Genomic DNA, 22762 nt, shown 5'->3' with positions numbered 1-22762 from the left:
ATATAGAGGCTTGAGTTTGAATTCGTAATACTTCACTGCTTCACACTTCTTTTTAAGACATTTATTATTCAAACTTAAATTATGTAAGTCTAATCATTAAATTACTTGACAAAAAAACTTTTATATATATATATATATATATATATTTGACAGAAGAACTTATATATTGTTTTAAAACTTATTGATTGTACTAGTGTTTGTCTATAAAGTCTTGGCTAGTAAGAATATATGTAATCTCAATGAACAAAATTCAAATTAAAATAAATAAATTGTACGTCCAAAAGCTTATTTTGTGCTGTGTTTACATGATATAAGAGGTGGACCGTTGGAGGGTTAGACAATGAATCAAATAATCAAAAGTGAAATAAACTTAAAGCTAAAGAATCCATTTATGAAAAACGACTAATCATGAAAAGTGCTACTTTAGGAAATAAAAAAAATCTAATAAATGGTTAGTATCTCTTGGCATAAGCTTAACATTTTTATTCATCACACTTTTTAATCGAACGATAACAATTGCATCATACCATACCTTTAATTCAAGCATCTGTCTACACATCATTTCTAGTTTCTGTATATATTTGTACTAATCCATTGATATGATCAAATCTTCATTTTTTTTTCCTTTTAAAAACGTTAAGTTACTTCATGTAAAGAATATACTTGAAAGGAATTTCATAAAGCAAAAATGTGTGGAAAGTAAAAGACATGAAGCATCATTGTGATGTTAATAATTAAAGTATATATGAGTTATGACTATACAAATAAAACTTTTCTTTTTGTTGTTTTGGCAAATCAATTACAAAGCCTATGTTTTCAATCTTGTAAGATAAGTTTTTATGCAAAGCTTGAAAAGGGTACTTTATTTTATGATTTTGCAATTTATTCGCGAGATTTATTTTTGCCGTCCTATTTTTGTTTTCACGTGCCTATGAATTTATCAAAATACTCTTATTCGCTATATTTAGATAGCGGACATTTTCCAAAAATATCATACTTTTATAACGTTCACTACTTAAATAACAGAAGAATAAAAATAAAAATGTGTAGGACGTACGAGAAACAGATAAACCTACAAAAAGCAAATCTCTTTATTCACATAGTAAAGTACCGTTCAAAATATATATATCAATTATCAAGTTGCATTGACATAAGTCACATTGGCCAGTGTCAGATTATTCCATACCTGGGCTGACAGGCTCTCCCTTGAATTGAATGTACTTTTTTACACTTTTTAGTGTTGTCAAGTTCCATTTATGCATGCTTGATTTGTCAAAGAAAAGTTGTATACACTATACATGCTTTGCATGACCTATATGAAATGTTCTCATTTGAAATGACACGAGGACATAAGTGTGCAACACATTTAGATACTACCTATAGGCTATAGTATACCATTAATTAATATATCATTATATTCTTAAATTATGAACGTGTATAAGAAGAAGAATTTGAAATAAATACGTGACTTCTTTTTATGTGCTCAACTGCTCATCCTTCTTGTATTTTTCAATAAAAACAAGAGGACTTCTACTGTACTGAATATACGATCCTTAATATTATAAGAAAAAATTTACTTTTTAGATACATTGAAATAGTGATGTATCTAGACTATATTTTTATCTAGATACATTAATATGTTAATGTATTTAAAAAGTGAACTTTTTCTTATATTAAGGACCGGAGGAAATATTGTACAATTATTCTTTTGATTAATAGTTAATTAAGTTATCATTTGACATTTGACACTAGAAAAATGTTATCATTTGACTATTAGGGTTTGTATTCAAATCAATTGATATGAATTTGCAAAGGGGTAACTTAATTGTTTGAACTAGTTGAGATAAGTGTTAAAAGAGTTAGATGTTCAGGGTTTAAGTCATTTCAAGATGTAAAAAAAAGCTAAAAAAATAAATATAGGTTTAGTGGTTAATTGTTTTCATAATTTTTATAATTTGCCATTAAAAAAGAAGAGTTCGCGAAGAATTTGTGAGAAATGTCTTCTTTTATAGGTTTAGTGGTTAATTGTTTTCATAATTTTTATAATTGAAAAAATGACTTAATCGATACAAATTTGATTAAAACAACAAAAAAACAAATATACATATGACATTGAACCATCACCTAGCTACTGTTTAACCCCGTAAAGAATATGAGGATCATGAGTTTTTATTTATTAAGAGTATCGTCGACAATTATTAAAATTTATGATTTTATTTTTTACACTGGTTAACAATGAATCACCTATTTATATGGTTCATGTTAACACTTGCCATACATCAATATCAATTTATGAAATAGCAACCTAATAAATCAACCCTATTATATGGTTCAACCACATATTCATGTCAATGTACAGGAAGAGTAGGCTTTGCGTAATTTTTTTTATATTAATCCTCCGATTTCTAATGGAATACGGCCTCGATAATCTAGAATTCAACCGCGAGGTAAGTAAGTCTGACAAAAAATTGTTCCCATCAAGTTTACGTAGCTTATTTTTGGTTGAAGGGCTTTGCGTCTTAAACATGAGCTATTGTTATGTTTAGAACATGAGATATTGGGTTTTGGGTTGACCCTTTTAGATTTAGGAATTTTTTTTTTTTTTTGAAAACTTGGTATCCGGCCTTAGGACCGACTAATCCAAGGGGACCAATCCCACCGCCCACTTGCGGGGGCCCCATTTAAAGCCAGAGTTTTTTTGCTCTGTATGGACTTAGCCCACCGAAATTGGCACTGGTGGGAATCGAACCTGAGACCTTGAGAGGAGCATACTCCAAGGGCCCAAGCCAACACCACTCGACCAACCCCAAGTGGGTTTTTTAGATTTAGGAATTATTAAGTTATACCTTAATAATTAGGACTGCACCTCTGTATTTATTATATCATTTTTGACGAAAATACTCTTTTACTATACACAACAATGTATATTAATTACACCTTTCAATCATATAATGCACACAAAATATCTCTATATTGATTCTCTTGAAATTTACACAAAATGTATCATGCGCACTTGAAGTTTAGTTAGGCCCGTTTGTTTTTATAGTTTTATTAAAGCCCAATTAATTTCCGCAGAGTTGGCCCATTTGTTCATATCAACAAGAACATTATTAGTTTTTTTTGTTACCTCATGATATTAGTACGAAGTTCTCATCGCTGTTGGCGATAACCAATTTCCGTTGAAAAATCTGTAGGATACACGAAGTGGGTGTATTATTTTCTTCAACCGAATTTTCTCCATACTTACGAGGAGTTAGGGAACAAACTCATTATGTATAGTGTCTAAACACAAAAAAAATTGAACTCATTATAATTTGTAGCAATAGCAACACCCAAATTGTTGTTCTGACAATAATTAAGCACATAATTGCATGATACTACATAATATTAATTTATTCTCCCACTGTTTTCCCCTTTATATATTATAACAAACATTATTTGATTAGACAATGTAATATATTTAAGTGGATACAAAATAAGCAGTGGAAGATTAAAATCATTGTGACCCTTTGAGTTTCTTTGCAATTCCAGCTAAGTACTTCCCCTGATGGAAAGCTTGAGCCAATTCTAACTCACTTGGTTCTCCAATTCCATGTTCACCAAAAGTTCCTGAACCATAAGGAGAGCCACCTTTCACTTTCTCCATTTCAAACATTCCAGCACCAAATGTGTAACCAATTGGCACATAAAGCATTCCATGGTGAACAAGCTGAGGAATAGATGTAAACCTGAAAAACCAAGTAACATTGCTTGTGTTCACTTCTTTTAGCACTAACATCTACCATGCTGCTACTAGGTCAATTTACTTGTTCATCTGAATTTTAGTTGATCTCTTTTGACTTTAAAATAAGTAGCTGCTACTAAGTGAGAATAAGATGAGTATCAGATTCGAACTCGTGTCTCAACATATCAAATGTCTCTGCAATCTTTTATCTTTTAAACAACATTTACCGAACACTTTTTTCTTATATTTTTTTTATCAAATAGTTTAATGACTAAAATTTCATCCGATAAGATGAATAAATATACCAGAGTTCGAATCTCGGTTCATACATATTAAATACAATATTTCTGCCAACTGAGTTATTATATGCAAACTTCTTATATCTATTTATCAATTATATGGCTCAGGTTTATGTAATGGTTTTATACCCAAAAAATAGATAAGTCATATATCTATATTTTCAATTTTCAATATATAGTAGTGTTTCAAATAAGATGAAAACTCCTAATTTTGAATTAGATTTAATTCATCATTAGAAAACCGTTTCATTTTTTTAATTTTTTTTTTTTTTGTATTTAAAAATGTTTCATTTTATAAAATGTGTTGATTCTTAATAAATTCTTTTCAGAAGTTCATCGCGTTCTAATTTGAGACATAATCAATAAATTGAATTGAACGTAGTATATTTATTTAAAATCAATTTGTAAGATAAAAATGAAGAGCGACTTACGCCACTTCCTCTTGGCCACTTCCTTGAGAGGCAGTGGCGAAAAAGAAGCTTGCAGGCTTTCCTGCAAGTGCTTGTTTGTTCCATAAACTTCCAGTTGCATCTAAAAATGCTCTAAATTGAGCAGACATATTTCCATATCTTGCTGGAAAACCAAACAAAAAACCATCAGCTTCAGTAAGCTGTTTTGGTGAAATGTCTGGAACTTCACTCCTTGGAGGTGCTTTCATCTTCTTAAGGATCTCTTCAGACAATATTTCAGGTACCTTAATATATCATTACAATGAAAAGTCAAACTTGGCTAAATCATTTTATAAATTCTTAATTTTATATATTCAAGCTTTTATTTAGCAATTATTATTACTAAAATAAAATGAAATAGGCTATCGCGCCAGACTTCTGAATTATCGAAACTCCTTCTTACATGTTTGAAGATGAATTAGACAAAATTACAGGAGTCTGTGTTTTTTGTGGAAGTTACGAAGTGTAATTTTTCGCAATATGACTACAACACACTTCAAAATCATCGAGATATTAAAAAAGCACTAAATCTACTTAAGATCCCAATTAGAAAAAGTCTATTATACCTGCCATAGTTTTGCTTCTACTCCTTCTACAGATGTAGCTCCCTTTAGAATCTCTTCAGCTAGCTTCTCAACATGTCCGTACAAAGAATGGTAACTAAAAATGAAATGCAAATTTAGGATATCATATGATATACTTTTATTGATCTTGAGGTACTTTTTTAATTTTTAAATTAACCAAGAAACCTATAAAATTTGTTTATTTCATTGTTATAATAACTACTACTATTAGAATTAGAATTTAGAAGTATGTCCCGTGAGCATATCGCATATACTTTTGAGTACCAATAACTATACTGATTTCATGGTATAATGGAGTCATGTTCAAAACTCAAGTAACCATCAATTAAAAAGAGAATTTTGCCTCTTTTAAGTATTTAGTGTGTGTGACTTTTACTGTTAGATTAATTAGAAAGATTTTTTTTTTTAAAAAAAAAAAAGAAGAAAGAGGATGCTATTTCCCAAAGAACATCATATATAGAAAAACACCCAAAAAAAATGAAGAGAGGAAGAATAGCTTACATAATGTAAACTTTAGTAGTAGCCATTGATGCAATTAATTTCCAGTGTTCTCCTCTCTCTGTCTCTATAGAAAAGGTTGGTGAATCCGAATGAAAAGAAAGTCCAAGGGCACACTCTTCTTAAAGAAACCAAATTCAAAGTAAGTAGCCATCTTTAAAAATTTAAAGTTATTCTCCATTTGTTTACTATTATAAATTTTAAAAAAATCTCAAACAAGAGTACTCATTCTTGGATTGAAATTTAAATTTAAAATTTTGCGAGAATGGATTCTCTCAATTTATTTTTCGTCAATTCTCATATCACAACCATTGATTAACTTTTCTCCATTTTTTTTATAATTTAAATATTTTTTATTTATAATTCAATGGGCTAGATATCACATCCAATAAGAGTATAAAAGAAAGTATCATCGGTTAATGATCCGTATCTTAATTTTTTTATCATTGAAGTTCCATGACGTGGCATAGAGGTATCAAATTGATGATACAATACCTTATTTAAGGTACCGTATCATCAATTTAATATTATTAACTTCAGTTAAAAAAATATATAAAAAAAACCACTTGTTAATAATGTATGATACTCAAATGATATTATCATTGTAGAAAAATGTATATGAGTTGGATAAATATTACATGGTATAGTAAGAACCACTTATTAGTAATGTTACTAATGTATGATATCATATTGAAAATGTTATATGGACGGAAAGAAACCACAGATTGTTCAGAGGCTCAACTAGCACTTCACATCAGTTATTGGACAAGATCAAGTTATTTTCTTATAGGTGGTTAAAGTCGAAGAATATTACTTTGACTTTAAACTACCATAGTTAGTGGTCTAGTCCTTTGTTATGTTTGGGCCAGCTTGTATGATTTTGATCTTTATATTTTTTTTTTCTGTCTATCTTTGTAAACTCTGGTAGTCCATTTTAGCACACCTTGTGCTGAGGTGACTATTTTTTAGTTAATATATATATCTCATTTTAGCTTCTTCAAAAAAAAATATTGAAAATGATATAAGATACAAAAATTTGGATCAATTTTCTGCCAAGAAAAAAAAACCTCGGATAAGTTGATGTCATCCGTGACTAAGCGAATTTGTCTTCCCATACATTTAAATATTTGCAAAGCATTATGATTATTATTTTTTTGGTAAAACTTTGATAGCCAAAAACAAATAAACTCTGCATTTGATCATGTTTTTGTAATTAATTGTTAAGTCGAACCTTCAAAAGATAATTTGTCTTGTAGTAAAAGTTTAACTACTAAAGTTTATACTTTATACTACTATTAGTCTATTAGGCAATTGCAAACATTGGTACAATCATACATAGGAGGAGCTTAAGTAAATATTCTTTGATGGCGGCTTTTAACATGAAACGGTGGGACAAAGTGGTGCACCACTTGTCAATAACACCATAATAAAACACCATAATAAATACGAATTTTACAATAACATATAAAATGATTTTCAGTTTTTTAAAAATTTATGTGGAGGATCTTTATGATATGAACTTTTAATCTAACGACGAATTTTATAAAATTCGTATTCGTTATAGAGTTATTGACAAGTGGTGCACCATATATAAAACACTTGTTCCAGTGTTTCATGTTAGTCAAAACCTATAACTTAAGCATATATACTAAATTCATCCATTTTTTTCAATAAATCTACAAAAATAACTTTTTACTTATATTTAATAGGTTTATTCTTCAAAAAAAAAAAAAGAATAGGTTTAGACCAGAGAGTAGTACTTAAATAATGATATGTAAACACAAATTTTAAGACCTATTATATTTCAACATAGAATCTGAGGCCCTCTCTCTACTCGCAACATATAGAACATGAGATTTGCAAAATATATATATATATATATATAAAAAAGCAAAATATGTACATTTGTTGGATATTTGTTTGCACAAGCAAGCAGAGATTTACACTATGCAGTCCTGGGACCTGGCTGCCCCCTATGAATAAATTTTGTGAAGAACTTTACCTACATTCTGCCTATATAAATTGAATATACGCAAGATCCTTATTAATGTATTATCAATTTATCATACTTATAAAATATGCTTGGCGTGCCATGACATCGGTGAGTAGAATTTAAAATGATTAAAGTCACATTAAAGATTAAATGGAATAAATTACAGGCTAAATAATTTTCTAAATTCTTATAATTTTATGATTTTTTTTGTTTTGTTTTGGATAACTATAGTATATGTACGAAATATTTCTACCGCTGTTAATGGTCATTAATCTTGATCAATAAATCAATATAGAACAGAAATACAATGCGAGTTTTTCCTTCCGACCGAATATTCTTTACACATAGTAGCTAAGCAATGACCTAGGCAATGACCTAGTATGTTATATCATGCATTCATTTTTTTGTAAATGGAGGGGCCAAAGGCACAAAGCTTAGAAAAGAAAACAAACTAGAAGTTAACACTACGGTTAGAAATATCCCTTTGCTTCAACTAAAAAATTCCTATCTAATAGAATTATTGGAGGATGCTGGATACATTAATTATAACAAGTGACAATAATTGTGTTTAACATATGCAATATGTAATTTTTCTTTGTTTAACATATGAAAGGATACATGACAAGTGAAAATATGTTAAGATAAAATTCAGTGTGACCCTTTGAGTTTCTTTGCAATACCAGCAAAGTATTTCCCCTGATGGAAAGCTTGAGCCAATTCTAACTCACTTGGCTGTCTTGACCCATCCCCTGCCAAAGTTCCTGAACCATATGGTGACCCACCTTTAACCTTTTCCATCTCAAGCATCCCAAGCCCAAATGTGTACCCAACTGGCACATAAATCATTCCATGGTGTGCAAGTTGTGTTATAGATGTCAACCTGCAGAATCGAAGGACATTTTAGTCATTAATTAAAAATACAATGTTCCTACCAACTGAGCTATGAGTTATGCTCTGGGGGCATGGAAACATTAGAATGAGAAACTGAGTACTTACGCCGTAGTCTCTTGGCCACCTCCTTGACAAGCAGTGCTGTAAAAGATTCCTGCAGGTTTACCAGCAAGTTTCTGTGTGCACCATAGGTCTCCAGTTGCATCCATAAATACTTTGAATTGACCAGCCATCATTCCAAATCTTGTTGGAAAACCAAACAAAAAACCATCAGCCTCAGTAAGTTCATTTGGTGTAATAATTGGAACATCACTCTTTGGAGGTGCTTTCATCTTTCCAAGGACCTCTTCCGACAATATTTCAGGTACCTAGTACATGTATAAAATATTTAACGCTCGGAAAAAACAACCCTACGGATGCGTTTGATTCGTAAAATAGTAACTACTGGACATACATGTACGAGAGAGATAGAGATAATATCTTTTATATTCAAAAATTTCATATTTTTTATAGTTGTACTATGAACAAAAAGTTGTCTCGTGGTTCATTGCGTTTTTGTCTCGTCCCAATGTCCCTTACTATCTATTTTATCTAGTCTCATAATTATTTTCTAAATTAAACAGGACACAACAAAAATTGTTCAGTCCAATCTCTGTTTTTAACGGATCAAACGCACCATATGTGTTCTAAATCACATGTTGGTGTCTACCGTCCGGTTTGGATGAAAAATTAAATACAACCGTAAAAATCTATAAGTTCTAATAATGGTCGGACAAGCAGGTTTTTCAGCACTGCTTGGCCGGCCTTATTTAAAGATACAACGGATTTTCTTAAAAGAATGATACAAACTTTATAAGTTCTAATAATGGATTTACAAACCTGCCAGAGTTTTGCTTCTACACCTTCAATGGATTCAGCCCCTTTTTTAATCTCTTGAGCTAGCTTCTCAACATGTCCATACATAGAATAGTAACTAAACATGCAAAGTAAATTTCAATCAGATTCATATAGAGCATTTTCATTATTTCATTTACATTAACTATAACTTCTGAAAAAGGATATATAAGATCTTAAGATATTTCTCATATACTAATCATCACTAAGATCTTTTTTTTTTTTTGACGCATCATCATTCATCACTAAGATCTTAAGATTGGTAAAATTGTAGCCTTGTTCAAAACATAACCAAATCATGCAACAAGAAAAATAGGAAAAGTGAGAAAATAGAGAGAGGAAGAATGGCTTACACAATGTAAACTTTAGTAGCCATTGATAGTACTAACTTGAACTGCTCTGTTCTCTCTGTCTATGTATAAACCAAAAGGTGCTGGTGAGTATCAAATTTGCACAGCTTATTTATTTTTATTTTTTTACCCATCCGATTTTTACATGAAGGGCCTTAGTAATTCCGAATTCGGCCGTAAAATAAATAAAATCTTGCTAAAAGATTGTTCTACGGCTTATTTTTATAAATCAATTCCATTTTTATAATGCTAGTACTTTTTGCCGGATAAACTTTTTTATTATTAATTTATTATTACTTTTGAATCAAAACACGAATATATTGAAACTAGAGCAAACCCATATCTTGAATGACGTGAGAAACAATAATACAAGGAGGGGAGGTGTCTTCCACAAAAAAAAAAAGGAGGGGAGGTGTAAAACCAAACTGAATTAGGCTCATAGATTGCTAACATAGCCAATTAGTGGTCCACTGCATATGTAACATCTAATTATTCATATTAAAAAATATGATTAATTCAGTTAAATAGATAGTTAATTGAACTCTAGTGGGAGAATTCGAGTTTGATTTCTGGTGGAAATAATTTGTTGTTAAATTTTACTTATTTTGTAGCCGAAGTTTCAACTTCAACACTACCATCACATTTTTAAGGTAAGATTTGCTTTTGCAATACCCTTTAATAACCTATGTTAAGTTAAACACTGTTTCTTTGTTTTGCTGCCCTTTATCTGTTTGAAGAAATGTCCAATTGAAAGAAGAAGAAAAAAAAATCTTGCTAGTTCAATTTATTGCCCCTTGATTTTGTGCTTTTAGCTTAGGAATAGATTGATGGTAGGTACTTTACTAATTTATAGCGAATTGGTTGGTAATTCTGGAAAGTATAAAAGTATACTGTAATTCTAGGTGCATCTCTCCTTTTAGTAACTGCATTTTTGTTTTGTGTTGATGTTATTTTGTATCTTTGGTAAAGTTATATCAGCGTCGTTAATTAATTAGCGGCACTATAGCGCTATTGCTCCGGAATTTGAACAAGTCGTTATTGTTCCATGATACACTATTTTGTATACCAAATATTGTGAAATATCACCTATAGGCTTGCTAAGCAGAATTTGAACAAACCACTGTTTTCTGCAATCCGTAAAATACAATACTACATATGTGTCTATTAGCCACTCTCATTAACATTTCGGGCAAGATCTGCCACTTAGGCAAATGCTTCGTCTTGAAAATGAATTTTTCTATTACATAAAAAATATTGATAACATAGTAATCATAAAACATTTAGCAACATTATCATCGCTATGTATCTAGTGTGTACAATATTTTTTTCTTGAAAAAACAAATTCAGTATTATTAAATTAGAGGTCTTTTATAGTACAAGTATGCAGAGGCAGGTACCTAATTAACGACCTTCTACTAAAGTAGTGGTAACAGTTATGTCATTGGAACCAGAATTGAGCATACCACGTGATGATGAATCTGTGTCTAAGAAACATCTCTCTGAATACAAACCTGGTCTTCTAGGTTTAGGGACCAACATACTTTCACCATCCAACATCAAAACCACTGATGACATTGTTGGTCTTTCTTCTGGTTGTTGTTGAACACATAAAAGACCAATTTGAATACACTTTATAATTGATTCAAGGGTAGTAACTTGTTCCTCAAGTAATGGATCAATTAACTCAATGGCCCTATCTTCATTCCAAAGCTTCCATGCCTAACACATTTTCATTGTACATTATCAATTCATGAAAATTAAGGTTACTCAATTAACCATATTATAATATTGTAATTTAATCACGAGTTTGAGGATTATGCACTGACAGTGTAATTTTTTATATAATTGTCCAATCAGATTTCTCCTCGACACCACTTTGTTTACATTGTGAAGTTTGATTGGATATGATTGTTACACTGCTGGTGCATAGTTCTTAAACTCTTGATTATTTTAGATACATGCATATTCACTATTATACTCACATGGCCTAGGAGATTCAATTTGTGATCAGGGTGAAAAAAACCTTTGTTTTTCTTGCCACTTAGCAACTCTAAAAGTAAAACTCCGAAGCTATATACATCAGATTTGAAAGAGAAATGTCCATCCATTGCATACTCTGGAGGAATATATCCACTGTAACAATTTCACAAACATAAAATAAATTTAGCGGTATAAGTTCATAAGTTTTTTTTGGTAAGTTAAGTGATATGTATTTGTGCTTACTATGTTCCAACTGCCCTTTTGGTCTTTTCTTCGGTTTGATCTCCACCAAACATTCTTGCCATTCCAAAGTCGGAAATTTTTGGATTCATGTCACTGTCTAAAAGAACATTGCTTGCTTTTAGGTCTCTATGAATTATTCTTAGTCTCGAATCTCTGTGAAGGTAGACAAGTCCCCTAGCAATGCCGTTAATAATGTCTAGCCTCTTTTCCCAACTAAGAGCTGAGCGCTTCGTTTCATCTGATTTAGAATATTGCTTGAGTTATACTGTATACTATGATTAAATTAAATTACATGTTTGTTAAAACATTGTTTATAGTTGAGAGGACCAACCGAATAATAACGAGTCCAAGCTTCTATTTGGCATGTATTCATAGACCAACATTTTATCTTCTCCTTGAATGCAACAACCAAGAAGTTTGACGAGATTTCGATGTTGAAGTTGAGAGATGAAAATAACCTCATTCTTGAATTCTTGCAGGCCTTGTCCAGAATTCTCTGAGAGTCTTTTCACCGCTATTTCGCGTCCTGATGGAAGCTGGCCCTACAAGTTACAACAGATCCAAAGAGAAATAAGCCAGAATTACTTTTCTTGTAAGTATCAGTATCTTTTGAACTAGAATTACTTTCCTTGTAAACTTGTTTTACAGTGTGAAAATCTTCACTTTCACTTTGAATAATTAATTAGATTTGGATCAACTAATTACAACTACTGAAAGATGTTGGTAATAAATATAAATATAAGGTAAAATAATTAGATTAAATTAATGGTAGTTGTTGAATATTTTCCTACCATGCATTATGGAAGACAGTTGTTATAGACTAATAATGTTTGTAGCATTCTATGAGATAACATATTCCATAATTAACCACAAAGAGAGATAGAAATTTACTTTGTATACAGAACCAAATCCACCTTCTCCAATCTTATTGTTAAAAGAGAAATTCCTTGTTGCATCTTCAATAATATCAATCTCAAAAAATGGAAGTTCAAACTCACTCTTAGTTCTTCCAACACTAAATTGAATATCTGTCTCTTCAGCTACATAGGCAAAGTGTCAATGATTAATTAGTGATACTAATCAAAGGAAACTATGATGCAAATTAAAAGAACATGGAATCTTTTACAACTAAACCAGCATTGTTTACCTTTATTTCTTCTCCATTTCTTAATTATCAACCACAATGCTGAGACGATGATAGCTGAGGCTACTGATATACTCACAGGAAGTATTATGAGTTTCTTCCTTTTGTTTCTGTCAACATTTGAATCTAACTCCACAAAAGTAAAAATAAAAGAAAGAAACTCTTACATAAAATGTATATAAATTACTTTAGTTACTTAATGTGATAAATGTACTATAATTGGTGCCATATACCTCGAATATTCGTACCTAGTTCGGAAGCTGAAACTCTCACATAGAAATCTTGTCCATTCACAGAATCTTCCCTTATGTCAAATAAATCTCCAAACCAAGCAATACAACCATTACCACTAGCATTTATATCAAGTTTTGCATAAGCAACACAGGAACAGTTCTTAGAGCATTCTACTTCACATTGATTAATGTTAATGCTATAGTTTACATGAAACTCAACAGAATCTGGTAGTTTCATTCCTGTGAACTTTTTAAATATATCTCCATTTCTACAAACTTTTGAATTCTTTCTAACACATCCATTAGACCAATCAAGCATTTTCCACTCATGCATATTCCTTGGTTCAAAACCCTCCAAACACTTACAAATAGGAGAGCTTTTGATGTTACAAGTTCCATAAGCACCACAAAGACCATAATCATCACATTGATCACCTTGAATATTAAACTCAGAAAACCAACTCGAACGATGATCGTTCCATGTGAAATGCTGAATCAAACCAGATTCACTAAGAACAAACATTGAAACAATGTTTTCTTTTGTCTCATAAGAGTAATACACTTCATCAGAATCAAATACGAAAACCGGTTTGAAAACTGGATTTTCTCTTAGAACTGGATCATCTTTGTATTGTTCCACATACCATGGTCCACTTCTGAAAATTTTCTTCTTACCCTTTTTAAGAAAAAGCTGAGGAAGTCCTCGCGGATCAACGCTATAACTATATTCACCTGAAGAAGGATCATCGCTGTTTCTCCAAGAACTCAAATGAATGTTCAAACCAGTTTTAAAGTTCCAACCAATTTTCATTCCTGGTAACAGTTTATCAGAAGGGTAATCAAAACTTTGCCATAAAAATTCTTCAGAGTTTTCATCTACAAAGTTCTTCAAAACAAAGTTTCCAGAATCTAGAAGCTGTGCTACTGGATTTTTTGCTGGCCCAGATGAATTTGAGGACCATAATACACTTCCTTTGTGGTTGAGAATAATAAGTTTTCCATCATTGTTGAATGTTAATGAACCATTATGGTTAAAAAGTGGTTTGTCTCTATTTGCAACCCAAACAATAGTCTTTTTGTGAATTTGCTTATACCATATTCCAAGATATGTGTAAGTGGAATTGTTAGGAGTGAAGAAACCAAGTTCAAAATTCTGTGAAGGTGAAATTAGTGTTTGGTTGCAAGTGATAATTTGTGGTGGAGTTATGGTATTTTCTGCTTTTGAAGGTGTTTGAAACATAATTGTTAAATGGAAAAAACAACTAGCAAGAAATAGAAGGCTGAACTCTGGTTTCTCCATGATGATTATTTAGATCCTTCATGTTATTTATTTATTACAAGTACTTATAAAGAAAAACTCAATTATTTAATCATACTGTTCCTAACAAATCTTGTTTTCAAGACTAAGAGTTGAATTGACTGGTTTATATGTTGCAAATATGTTTCATCTACACCCAATTTTCTCTACTAGGGGTGTGCATGGTTTAAAAACCACACCAAACCAAATCATATTTATGGTTTTGGTTTAGATCCAAAACCATTTTAATGAAAAATTGGTTATTTTGCAAAACTAATTTGGATATGGTTTATAATCAGTTCAGAACCAATTTATAACCGGTTAATAATAAAAATTAGGTTACTTATTTATATCCGGTTTATCTTAAATTTTATTTTATTTTTTATTTTTTTAAAAAATGCATTATTATAACTTTTAATTCATATATATTTAAACTTTTTTTTACAATAATTAAGCCAATTTTTTTTTGTTTAATTGATTAAAAGAAAATATTTAATAATTATTGTTTATAGAAAAAAAAACATAATTTTTCTTTAATTTTATGAATTATTGGTTTATAATCAACTCATAAAAGTTTTTTTTCTAAGCCCAAACATATTTCAAACTAAGCCCAAAAAATCAGATAATTTTTTTTTGTTTAATTGATTAAAAGAAAATATTTAATAATTATTGTTTATAGAAAAAAAAACATAATTTTTCTTTAATTTTATGAATTATTGGTTTATAATCAACTCATAAAAGTTTTTTTTCTAAGCCCAAACATATTTCAAACTAAGCCCAAAAAATCAGATTTTTTTAAGCCCAAAATAATTAAAATATAGATTTTTATTAAGAATAAAAGCATCAAAAATCTGTTTTTTATAATTATTTTAAAAATAAATAAATATCGTTAAATAAAAAATTAATTAAATATTAAAGGGTGGTCAACGGTGGTCATTTGCCGGAGTGCCGCCGCCAACCACCATGCCGGCCATCAGAAGTCCACCGTCGGTCGCCGGAAAATCATCGTCTGCCGCCGTGCCGGCCGCCGGTGGTCCGGCATTGACCATCGCGTTGACCACCTCCCACCACCACCTTGTTAATTATTTATTTATTAAATTATATAATTAATTGAATTTGAAAAATTGGTTTTTTTTAACAAAAAATTATTGGGCTTTTTCCTTATTGGGCCTCAATTTAAAAACCAATTTTAAACCAATTATAAAAAATTGGATATGGTTTATAATTGGTTTTTTTGTATTGGATTGGTGTGATTTTTTTCTAAAATGGATTTGGTTATTAATTTTGGATATGGTTTGGTTAATGGTTTGGTTAAGGATACTTGGATTTTTTGCACACCCCTATTCTCTACACATGTTTAATCACATGCAAAATTGTTGTTAATCAAGTAGTTGAATTAACCGGCTATTCAACCAAATTAACTATATTTTTTAATAGAGAGCTGCTTTCCGAACAACTTTTTTCCAAACAACGTATAGACACCGTACACCTTATGAGTTTCTGCACGCAGCGAGAGACATGTGAGAAATATTAAAAAATGGTAAAAAGGTAGGTAGGCTGTATTGTTATCATATTTTTTCTAAATTTTTTGTTCAAATATCTTTTCTGTTTTGAATTGAATATGATTAAGAGATATTCTTACATGGTCAAGTTGTGATTAGATGTTGCATGTATAGAAAAAATGGGTGTGTGAATATGGATTCAAATCTGCTGCAGTAACATTTGACACAACTTTCCACTGTTTTAAATTACACCCATTGATTTTAGATCGGACAATTGTGATTAATCTGATACCAATAAATCTCAACCATTGATTTAGATCAGATGGCTGATATAATTGCCGCATTAACACAGTTACTGCATGTAATCCTATTTCGTGCGAATATCATTGCTTAAGAAAAATAATGATTTAAATGGGAGTAGGTGTGCCTTGAGGGTCCTGTTAATCTCTTTTTGGAAAGTCACATAAAAGGACATTAGGTGATCAGGCTGAATATTAACATTGACCTATATTGTTGACACAACAATGACACTTGCATTCCATGATGATTAATTAATCAACAAACAGCCATTGAAGCTAAGCAATGAAGAGGAAAGAAGGGAACATAAGTTTGAAATTAGTCACCACATATTCATCTTATTCGAGGTTTTGATATTTTTATAAACAATGTCCATAACACAAATAGTACACTATTTTAATGTCATGTGTGTCTAATGAGTGCTAAGAAGATTGATGTTGATACATGATAGTGGCAACCAAAGACTTTTTTTACCAAACTATGAATAGTAAGGTAAGGAAAATAATGGTAATCATGGATTGGTTTCTCTAAATAATAGAATGTTGAAAGTCTTAGGTTATGGTGTATCACATGTTCTACACTCCTTTCTATCCTGTTCCCCTATTTTTGTGCATGTGGTATGTAAATTTTCCATTAGCTATGTTTAAAAAGATTGGGGAGTGGGGACCAACACATCAGAAAATTGGCAAGGCAATATTTTACTTGAGTTGAAAAGAGAGTCTTGTTGGTTTGCTTCAAATATGGGACTGCCTAGAGGCTAGAGCACTTTGAATTATTGGTTGGATTTTGCAATCCTATTAAATCTTACCATACATCCCCTACACTATATCACTTTTTTTTCCTTCTTGTCGCCCACCCCACTCCAACAGAAATATTACTTGCAGAAATTCAATTAAAAATCATGAAAACAAAATTGTAAACATAAATCATTATCAAACTTAAATACCCAAATAAGATAAATCAAAGTTCAAATTTTCATCTAACTCTTACAATAATTTCATTTGATTCAAACTTTCAAGCTATGTCCAGATGAATTCAGTTTTGGTGTTCTCGTGTTAGAGATCATAAGTGGCATGAAGAATAGAGGATTTCATATATCAGATGATCTAAATCTTCTTGGACATGTAAGCTAAAAAGCCTAGTTTATTTGAATTATCATTTAGAGTAATACTATTTCTCGTGAACAGACGTATCACGATTCATGAATGAATGGCAAGCGTTAGATCTTGGATTGGTTGGAATACATGGGTAGATGAAAACAAAGAGATCGTGAAGCCTGTTGAAGTTATGCCATCCTCATGATTAATATTTTTGAGAGACTTTGCATTTCCTATTATTTAAAAAGAGTCATGTTAAAAAAAAAAAAGATTTTAAGTCACGTGGTCGCATCGCGATCTTGATATTGTGATCAAGTTCACAACTACTCCCTCCGGTCCTATATATAATCATAGTCGCAACATCAAAGACTTCGATGTCGTGGCCTAGATATGCATATATTTTTCCAGAATAGTGAATAATAAAGAATGTTATGTCACTATTCTGGATTTTCTTTTGGCCTTTGGATTGATATGATCTTAGTAATTAATTGAATTAATAATAATGATTTTATCATCACTGATGATCTCACCACGTCAAACAACAACTATGAACCGTCCTTCAATGGTTGGTTGGTCAAAACCCATTTTGTTAAAAAATTGCTTTGTGGATACAACTTCATGGACTATGGAGGCCAAAGACATTTTTAAAGGAAAAAAAATGAAACTTTTTTATTTTCTTGCGTGTTATGAGTGTTATATTTCATACGAACTCCAAAAATCTAGTCTAGTGATAAAAAAAAAAAAGGTTTTGAATTCAGGAATCTCGCCGATGCTTTTGAAGGAAGGTAAATATAATTGTAAGTGTTCTTTAATTTCTAAGATCTTTCCTATTTTGAAACACCAACTAAGATGACATGAAAATACTTAAGAACACATTCACACAGCGAGCCGCACTAACAGTGACCTTAATTTGATCCATCTCGATCCTCTCAGTCACTTTGACCCGAAACAAGTTAAATTTGTAAAAACTGAACCAAACCAAACGGCTTTATCCCTACATGTATTTCCGGCTAGCTATTTATATTATAACGAATACGAATTTTACAAAATCTACCGTTGGATTGAAAGTGTATATCATATAGATATGTTATTGAGACCCATCAAAATTAACGGTTTATGGATTTTTATTGAATACCGTTAATTTTGATGAGTCTCAGTAATATAGGAAATGATTTTCAAAAAAATTCAAAATTTTTATAGATGATCTATATGATATAAACTTTCAATCCAACGGTGAATTTTGTAAAATCCGTATCGATTATAATATAAATCGCTACTTGTGCACCATACACAACTTAATGAACTTATTCATGTTAGAATTGGCATGCATTTCCCTCCCTTTATACTCTCAAGTCTCAACGCCTATCACATATGACAACAAAAAAGACTCTAGAAAACCACTTTATCAGTTAACTAATAAAGGAAATCAATGGGTTTGACTTTGAATGATGGTGTAAAAAGATGGGTTTTTTCAAATTGCAACCATTAATTTATTCCACAAGAAATTTCTGAGAAGAACACTTTCATTTTTTAAATTGATTAGGTTTTCAGATGTCACATCCTAATAGACTGGTAAATCCACCTTTTAGTCTCTCGACATATAAAATTTTCTTGCAAGTATTTGTGTGTAGGAAAAATATTAATCACCTCATTCGTCACATTCACATAAAATTACATATCATTTAATTATTTAAAAAAAACATATTATTTAATTATTTTTTTTTTTATCTTTTATCAAACATGTGTATGACCAAATTCCATTTCTCAATTATCCTCCTTATTTGTCATGCACAATAGATTTTATAATAAGAGGTATTAACAAGACTTGTTTATACCATTAGAAATCTTAAATCTTTCTCTTGAGTATGAAAGTGCTAAATGTTATCTTTGTTTGTTCTTGTCTATCAATCCTTCATAAAATATCATTTGCAGCTGATACCTTGACTCAAAATTCTTCAATCATAGATGGCCAAGAACTCATTTCTGCTAGACAAATTTTTTCTCTAGGTTTCTTTAGTCCAGGAAGCTCAAATAAATACTACTTAGGGATATGGTACAAGAATATCACACCTCAAACAGTTGTTTGGGTTGCAAACAGAGAAAAACCACTTAATAACTCAAGTGGAAAATTAACCATTGGTGCTGATGGCAATATCGTACTTGTTGATGGAGTAGGTAACAAGCTATGGTTTACAAATTCATCAAGATCAATTCAAAAGCCACTTGTAAAGTTGTTAGATTCTGGAAACTTGGTCTTGATGGATGAAGAGAGTTACATATGGCAAAGCTTTGATTATCCAACAGACACAATGTTACCTGGCATGAAGTTAGGTTGGGATAAGAGCTCGGGGATTGATAGATATTTGACGTCGTGGAAGAGTGACGGTGATGATCCTTCTTATGGAAGTTTTACTTACAACTTTGATTACAAAGAGTTTCCGGAGTTGGTGATTCGTCAAGGAAAGAATATCACATTCAGAAGTGGGATTTGGAATGGCGTTCGTTTTAATTCCGATGATTGGACATCGTTTAGAGGAGTTACGGCTTTCAAGCCACAACTTTCGGTAACAAAGAATGAGGTAGTGTATTGGGATGAACCTGGAGATAGATTGTCGAGGTTTACGATGAGGGATGATGGATTGTTGGAAAGATATATATGGGACAATAACATTGTTAAGTGGACTAAAATGTATGAGGCAAGAAAAGATTTTTGTGATAACTACGGAGCATGTGGGATGAATGGTGTTTGTAATATTGATGATGTTCCTGTTTATTGTGACTGTTTGAAAGGCTTCAAACCTCGATCGCAAGACGAATGGGATTTGTTTAATCGTTCCGGTGGGTGTATTAGGAAAATACCTTTGAACTGCACACAAGCTGATAGGTTTCAGAAATTTAGCAGGGTGAAATTGCCTATGTTGTTGCAGTTTTGGACAAATAGTAGCATGAGTCTCGAGGAATGTGAGGTCGAGTGCTTGAAGAATTGTTCTTGCACTGCATATGCAAACTCTGTCATAAATGAAGGACCTCATGGTTGCTTGATTTGGTTTGGTGACTTGATTGATATTAGGTTGCTTATAACTGAAGATAGTGCACAACTTGAGCTTTATGTAAGGTTAGCTGCTTCAGAAATAGGTATGCACTGCGATCTTCTGCTTAAATATGGCATGTTTTGAGCTTTATGTTTTGTATAAGTTATTGTGTTTGCTTGATTCTTGTGAAGATTCCACCACTAGTGCTAGTAAAAGGAGAAAGATAGCATTGATTATTTCTGCATCCATGGCAGTGTTTATTTTGTGTATCATTTTCTACCTTTGCAAAAAGTATGCTACAGTAAGAAAACGGAAGACCACTGCTGATTTAGGTAAGATTCTTCAGCAATTCAGTTATTTATATATTGATAATATGAATTTTTATCAACTAATTTGTTCAGTTAATCCTGTTAACGAACGAGAAAAAAATTGTTATCATCCAAAAGCTTTTTTATATCTTTGTTGGCTCAAGCCATGTGAAAATTGTTTTTTCTGGTAGCAGTAAAAAGAAACCAGAATGAAGAGCAAGCGTCGCCTCTTTTTGATATAGATATCATTCTAGCTGCTACAAACAGTTTTTCTATTGAGAACAAGATTGGAGAAGGAGGTTTTGGCCCAGTGTACAAGGTACTAATTCCTCTTATTCTTTTCCGTTAAGGAGCGCGAACCTATTTTTATTTCCTTTATCAATTTAACTGTTTCGATTAAATATCAGGGTATATTGTCTCAAGGACAAGAAATAGCTGTGAAAAGGCTATCAAAAACTTCAAAACAAGGAGTCACAGAGTTCATGAATGAAGTTGGATTGGTCTCCAAGCTACAACACCGCAATCTTGTGAGTGTTTTGGGAGGATGTACTTATGGAAATGAAAGAATGTTGGTCTATGAATACATGCCTAATGGTAGTTTGAACCACTTCATTTTCGGTAAGGTCACCATTTTTGGTATTTTGTACCTACTTTGTGCTTTTTCCTCATTCAGATAACATGAACTGTAATGGCTAAGTGAAACTATCACTGTCCTTATTTAGATCCTACACAAGGGAAAATTTTGCAGTGGAGGAAACGTTATGATATTATTACTGGAGTTGCTCGAGGACTACTTTATCTTCATCAAGATTCAAAACTAACCATCATTCATAGGGATCTGAAAACTAGTAATATTCTACTTGACAGTGAATTAAACCCCAAGATTTCTGATTTTGGTGTGTCACACATCTTGGAAGGAGATAGTTCAGCTGTAACAACGAATAAAATTGTCGGAACAATGTAAGTTACATGATATGATGAATTGTTGAGATTTATTTAAGATAATATAAATAGGAATCATGATGTTTGCTGATAATGTGCAGTGGTTATATGTCTCCCGAGTATGCGGTAAATGGGCTCCTTTCCCTCAAGTCCGATGTATTTAGCTTTGGAGTTATAGTGTTAGAGATATTGAGTGGCATGAGAAATAATCACTTCAAGAATCAAGATCATCCCCATAATCTCTTAGGACAGGTAACCATAACCATCTCACATGCAATGTAACAGTAACTTTACATCATCAAAAGCATATTCATGATTTAACTATCTTGTTTACTATTATTAATCTTTCTTAAACTTAAACTACCTAGGCATGGATGTTATGGAAAGAAGGGCGAGCATTGGAATTCATCGATGCGAATATGGACCTTACAAGCATCCCATATGAAATACTAAGGTGCCTACAAGTTGGTCTCTTGTGTGTTCAAAAGTTCCCCGGAGATAGACCAGATATGTCTTCTGTGGTTTTTATGTTAGGCAATGAAAGTATTGCACTTGCACAACCAAACAAGCCTGGCTTCTTTTCAGATGAGATAGAGTTTCATGATTATAGTGAGAAGGACTCCTTTAGCAACAATGCTATGACTATTACCTTATTGGAAGCACGAAATTAGTTTCCGATTAGTCGCATCTTCTCTAAACATAACTGGTGTTAAATGTATTAGCAAATTTTGTAGCATTTTATATGTAACATGTCCTTATATTATGAAACAATTTGATATGTCCCATCCACATAAAGTTGTGGAAAAAACTTGTATTTATATTCATTGATCAAAGGAGAACAATTCCTCTTTTCACATTAGTTAACTTAAACAGTAAATATTAAAGAATCATTAACAATGCTCCAAGGAAACTCTTTAATAAGTATAAATTCTTTGGTCAAAGATTTTACATTCACACTTTCTAATGATATGTTCTTACATTATTTATTAAGTTCAACACTTGTTA

At 31.5% G+C, this 22762-nt stretch overlaps 4 protein-coding genes across 8 annotated transcripts; 1 reads left to right on the top strand and 3 right to left on the bottom strand.

Moving 5' to 3' along the window:
• Positions 1 to 3313: 3313 nt before the first annotated feature.
• On the bottom strand, positions 3314 to 5696 carry LOC123908504 (NAD(P)H dehydrogenase (quinone) FQR1-like). The gene is made up of 4 exons (XM_045959160.1): positions 5558 to 5696; positions 5039 to 5132; positions 4455 to 4717; positions 3314 to 3728 (listed from the first exon to the last, which is right to left on the bottom strand). Exons 1-4 carry the CDS (start codon positions 5581 to 5583, stop codon positions 3497 to 3499), a joined length of 615 nt encoding a protein of 204 aa, XP_045815116.1. The 5' UTR covers positions 5584 to 5696; the 3' UTR covers positions 3314 to 3496.
• Positions 5697 to 8017: 2321 nt separating this feature from the next.
• On the bottom strand, positions 8018 to 9866 carry LOC123908266 (probable NAD(P)H dehydrogenase (quinone) FQR1-like 1). Its single transcript, XM_045958854.1, has 4 exons — positions 9686 to 9866; positions 9318 to 9411; positions 8544 to 8806; positions 8018 to 8427 (listed from the first exon to the last, which is right to left on the bottom strand). Exons 1-4 carry the CDS (start codon positions 9706 to 9708, stop codon positions 8196 to 8198), a joined length of 612 nt encoding a protein of 203 aa, XP_045814810.1. The 5' UTR covers positions 9709 to 9866; the 3' UTR covers positions 8018 to 8195.
• On the top strand, positions 8674 to 22662 carry LOC123908265 (G-type lectin S-receptor-like serine/threonine-protein kinase At4g27290). Of its 4 annotated transcripts, XM_045958852.1 has the most exons (10): positions 8684 to 8802; positions 10294 to 10332; positions 12385 to 12497; positions 19483 to 20610; positions 20699 to 20839; positions 21007 to 21134; positions 21223 to 21433; positions 21538 to 21775; positions 21859 to 22009; positions 22126 to 22431. In XM_045958852.1, exons 4-10 carry the CDS (start codon positions 19734 to 19736, stop codon positions 22426 to 22428), a joined length of 2049 nt encoding a protein of 682 aa, XP_045814808.1. In that variant the 5' UTR covers positions 8684 to 8802; positions 10294 to 10332; positions 12385 to 12497; positions 19483 to 19733; the 3' UTR covers positions 22429 to 22431. The 4 variants fall into 4 exon arrangements, with proteins under 4 accessions (XP_045814809.1, XP_045814808.1, XP_045814806.1 ...); XM_045958853.1 differs by lacking the exon at positions 10294 to 10332 and having other exon boundaries at positions 8674 to 8802; XM_045958850.1 differs by lacking the exons at positions 8684 to 8802; positions 10294 to 10332; positions 12385 to 12497 and having other exon boundaries at positions 19182 to 20610; positions 22126 to 22616.
• Positions 10567 to 14681, bottom strand: LOC123908264 (G-type lectin S-receptor-like serine/threonine-protein kinase At4g27290). 2 transcript variants are annotated; one of them, XM_045958848.1, is made up of 7 exons: positions 13283 to 14681; positions 13053 to 13175; positions 12797 to 12945; positions 12237 to 12447; positions 11906 to 12143; positions 11665 to 11815; positions 10567 to 11401 (listed from the first exon to the last, which is right to left on the bottom strand). In XM_045958848.1, exons 1-7 carry the CDS (start codon positions 14580 to 14582, stop codon positions 11084 to 11086), a joined length of 2490 nt encoding a protein of 829 aa, XP_045814804.1. In that variant the 5' UTR covers positions 14583 to 14681; the 3' UTR covers positions 10567 to 11083. The 2 variants fall into 2 exon arrangements, with proteins under 2 accessions (XP_045814804.1, XP_045814805.1); XM_045958849.1 differs by having other exon boundaries at positions 10568 to 11401; positions 13298 to 14681.
• Positions 22663 to 22762: the final 100 nt, after the last annotated feature.

Source organism: Trifolium pratense, linkage group LG2 (assembly GCF_020283565.1).
Source record: "Trifolium pratense cultivar HEN17-A07 linkage group LG2, ARS_RC_1.1, whole genome shotgun sequence".
NCBI classification, from domain to species: domain Eukaryota; kingdom Viridiplantae; phylum Streptophyta; class Magnoliopsida; order Fabales; family Fabaceae; genus Trifolium; species Trifolium pratense.
The sequence above is the reverse complement of the archived record's forward strand: the minus strand, read 5'-3'. Positions and strand labels throughout refer to the sequence as shown.

What these genes read in the sequence shown, in the direction of transcription:
- LOC123908504 (XM_045959160.1), bottom strand. Translation starts at nt 5,583, where the DNA reads ATGGCTACTACTAAAGTTTACATTAT. An exon ending in TAGAAGCAAAACTATGGCAG is followed by an intron (nt 4,718 to 5,038) that starts GTATAATAGACT and finishes TGATATATTAAG; the next exon opens with GTACCTGAAATATTGTCTGA. An exon ending in AGTGGCCAAGAGGAAGTGGC is followed by an intron (nt 3,729 to 4,454) that starts GTAAGTCGCTCT and finishes TTGGTTTTTCAG; the next exon opens with GTTTACATCTATTCCTCAGC.
- LOC123908266 (XM_045958854.1), bottom strand. Translation starts at nt 9,708, where the DNA reads ATGGCTACTAAAGTTTACATTGT. An exon ending in GCTACTAAAGTTTACATTGT is followed by an intron (nt 9,412 to 9,685) that starts GTAAGCCATTCT and finishes TTGCATGTTTAG; the next exon opens with TTACTATTCTATGTATGGAC. An exon ending in GGTGGCCAAGAGACTACGGC is followed by an intron (nt 8,428 to 8,543) that starts GTAAGTACTCAG and finishes TCGATTCTGCAG; the next exon opens with GTTGACATCTATAACACAAC.
- LOC123908264 (XM_045958848.1), bottom strand. Translation starts at nt 14,582, where the DNA reads ATGGAGAAACCAGAGTTCAGCCTTCTATTTCTTGCTAGTTGTTTTTTC. An exon ending in ACTAGGTACGAATATTCGAG is followed by an intron (nt 13,176 to 13,282) that starts GTATATGGCACC and finishes TTGTGGAGTTAG; the next exon opens with ATTCAAATGTTGACAGAAAC. An exon ending in AAAAGGGCAGTTGGAACATA is followed by an intron (nt 11,816 to 11,905) that starts GTAAGCACAAAT and finishes AAATTGTTACAG; the next exon opens with TGGATATATTCCTCCAGAGT.
- LOC123908265 (XM_045958850.1), top strand. Translation starts at nt 19,341, where the DNA reads ATGAAAGTGCTAAATGTTATCTTTGTTTGTTCTTGTCTATCAATCCTT. An exon ending in GTTTTGGCCCAGTGTACAAG is followed by an intron (nt 21,135 to 21,222) that starts GTACTAATTCCT and finishes ATTAAATATCAG; the next exon opens with GGTATATTGTCTCAAGGACA. An exon ending in TTTGAACCACTTCATTTTCG is followed by an intron (nt 21,434 to 21,537) that starts GTAAGGTCACCA and finishes GTCCTTATTTAG; the next exon opens with ATCCTACACAAGGGAAAATT.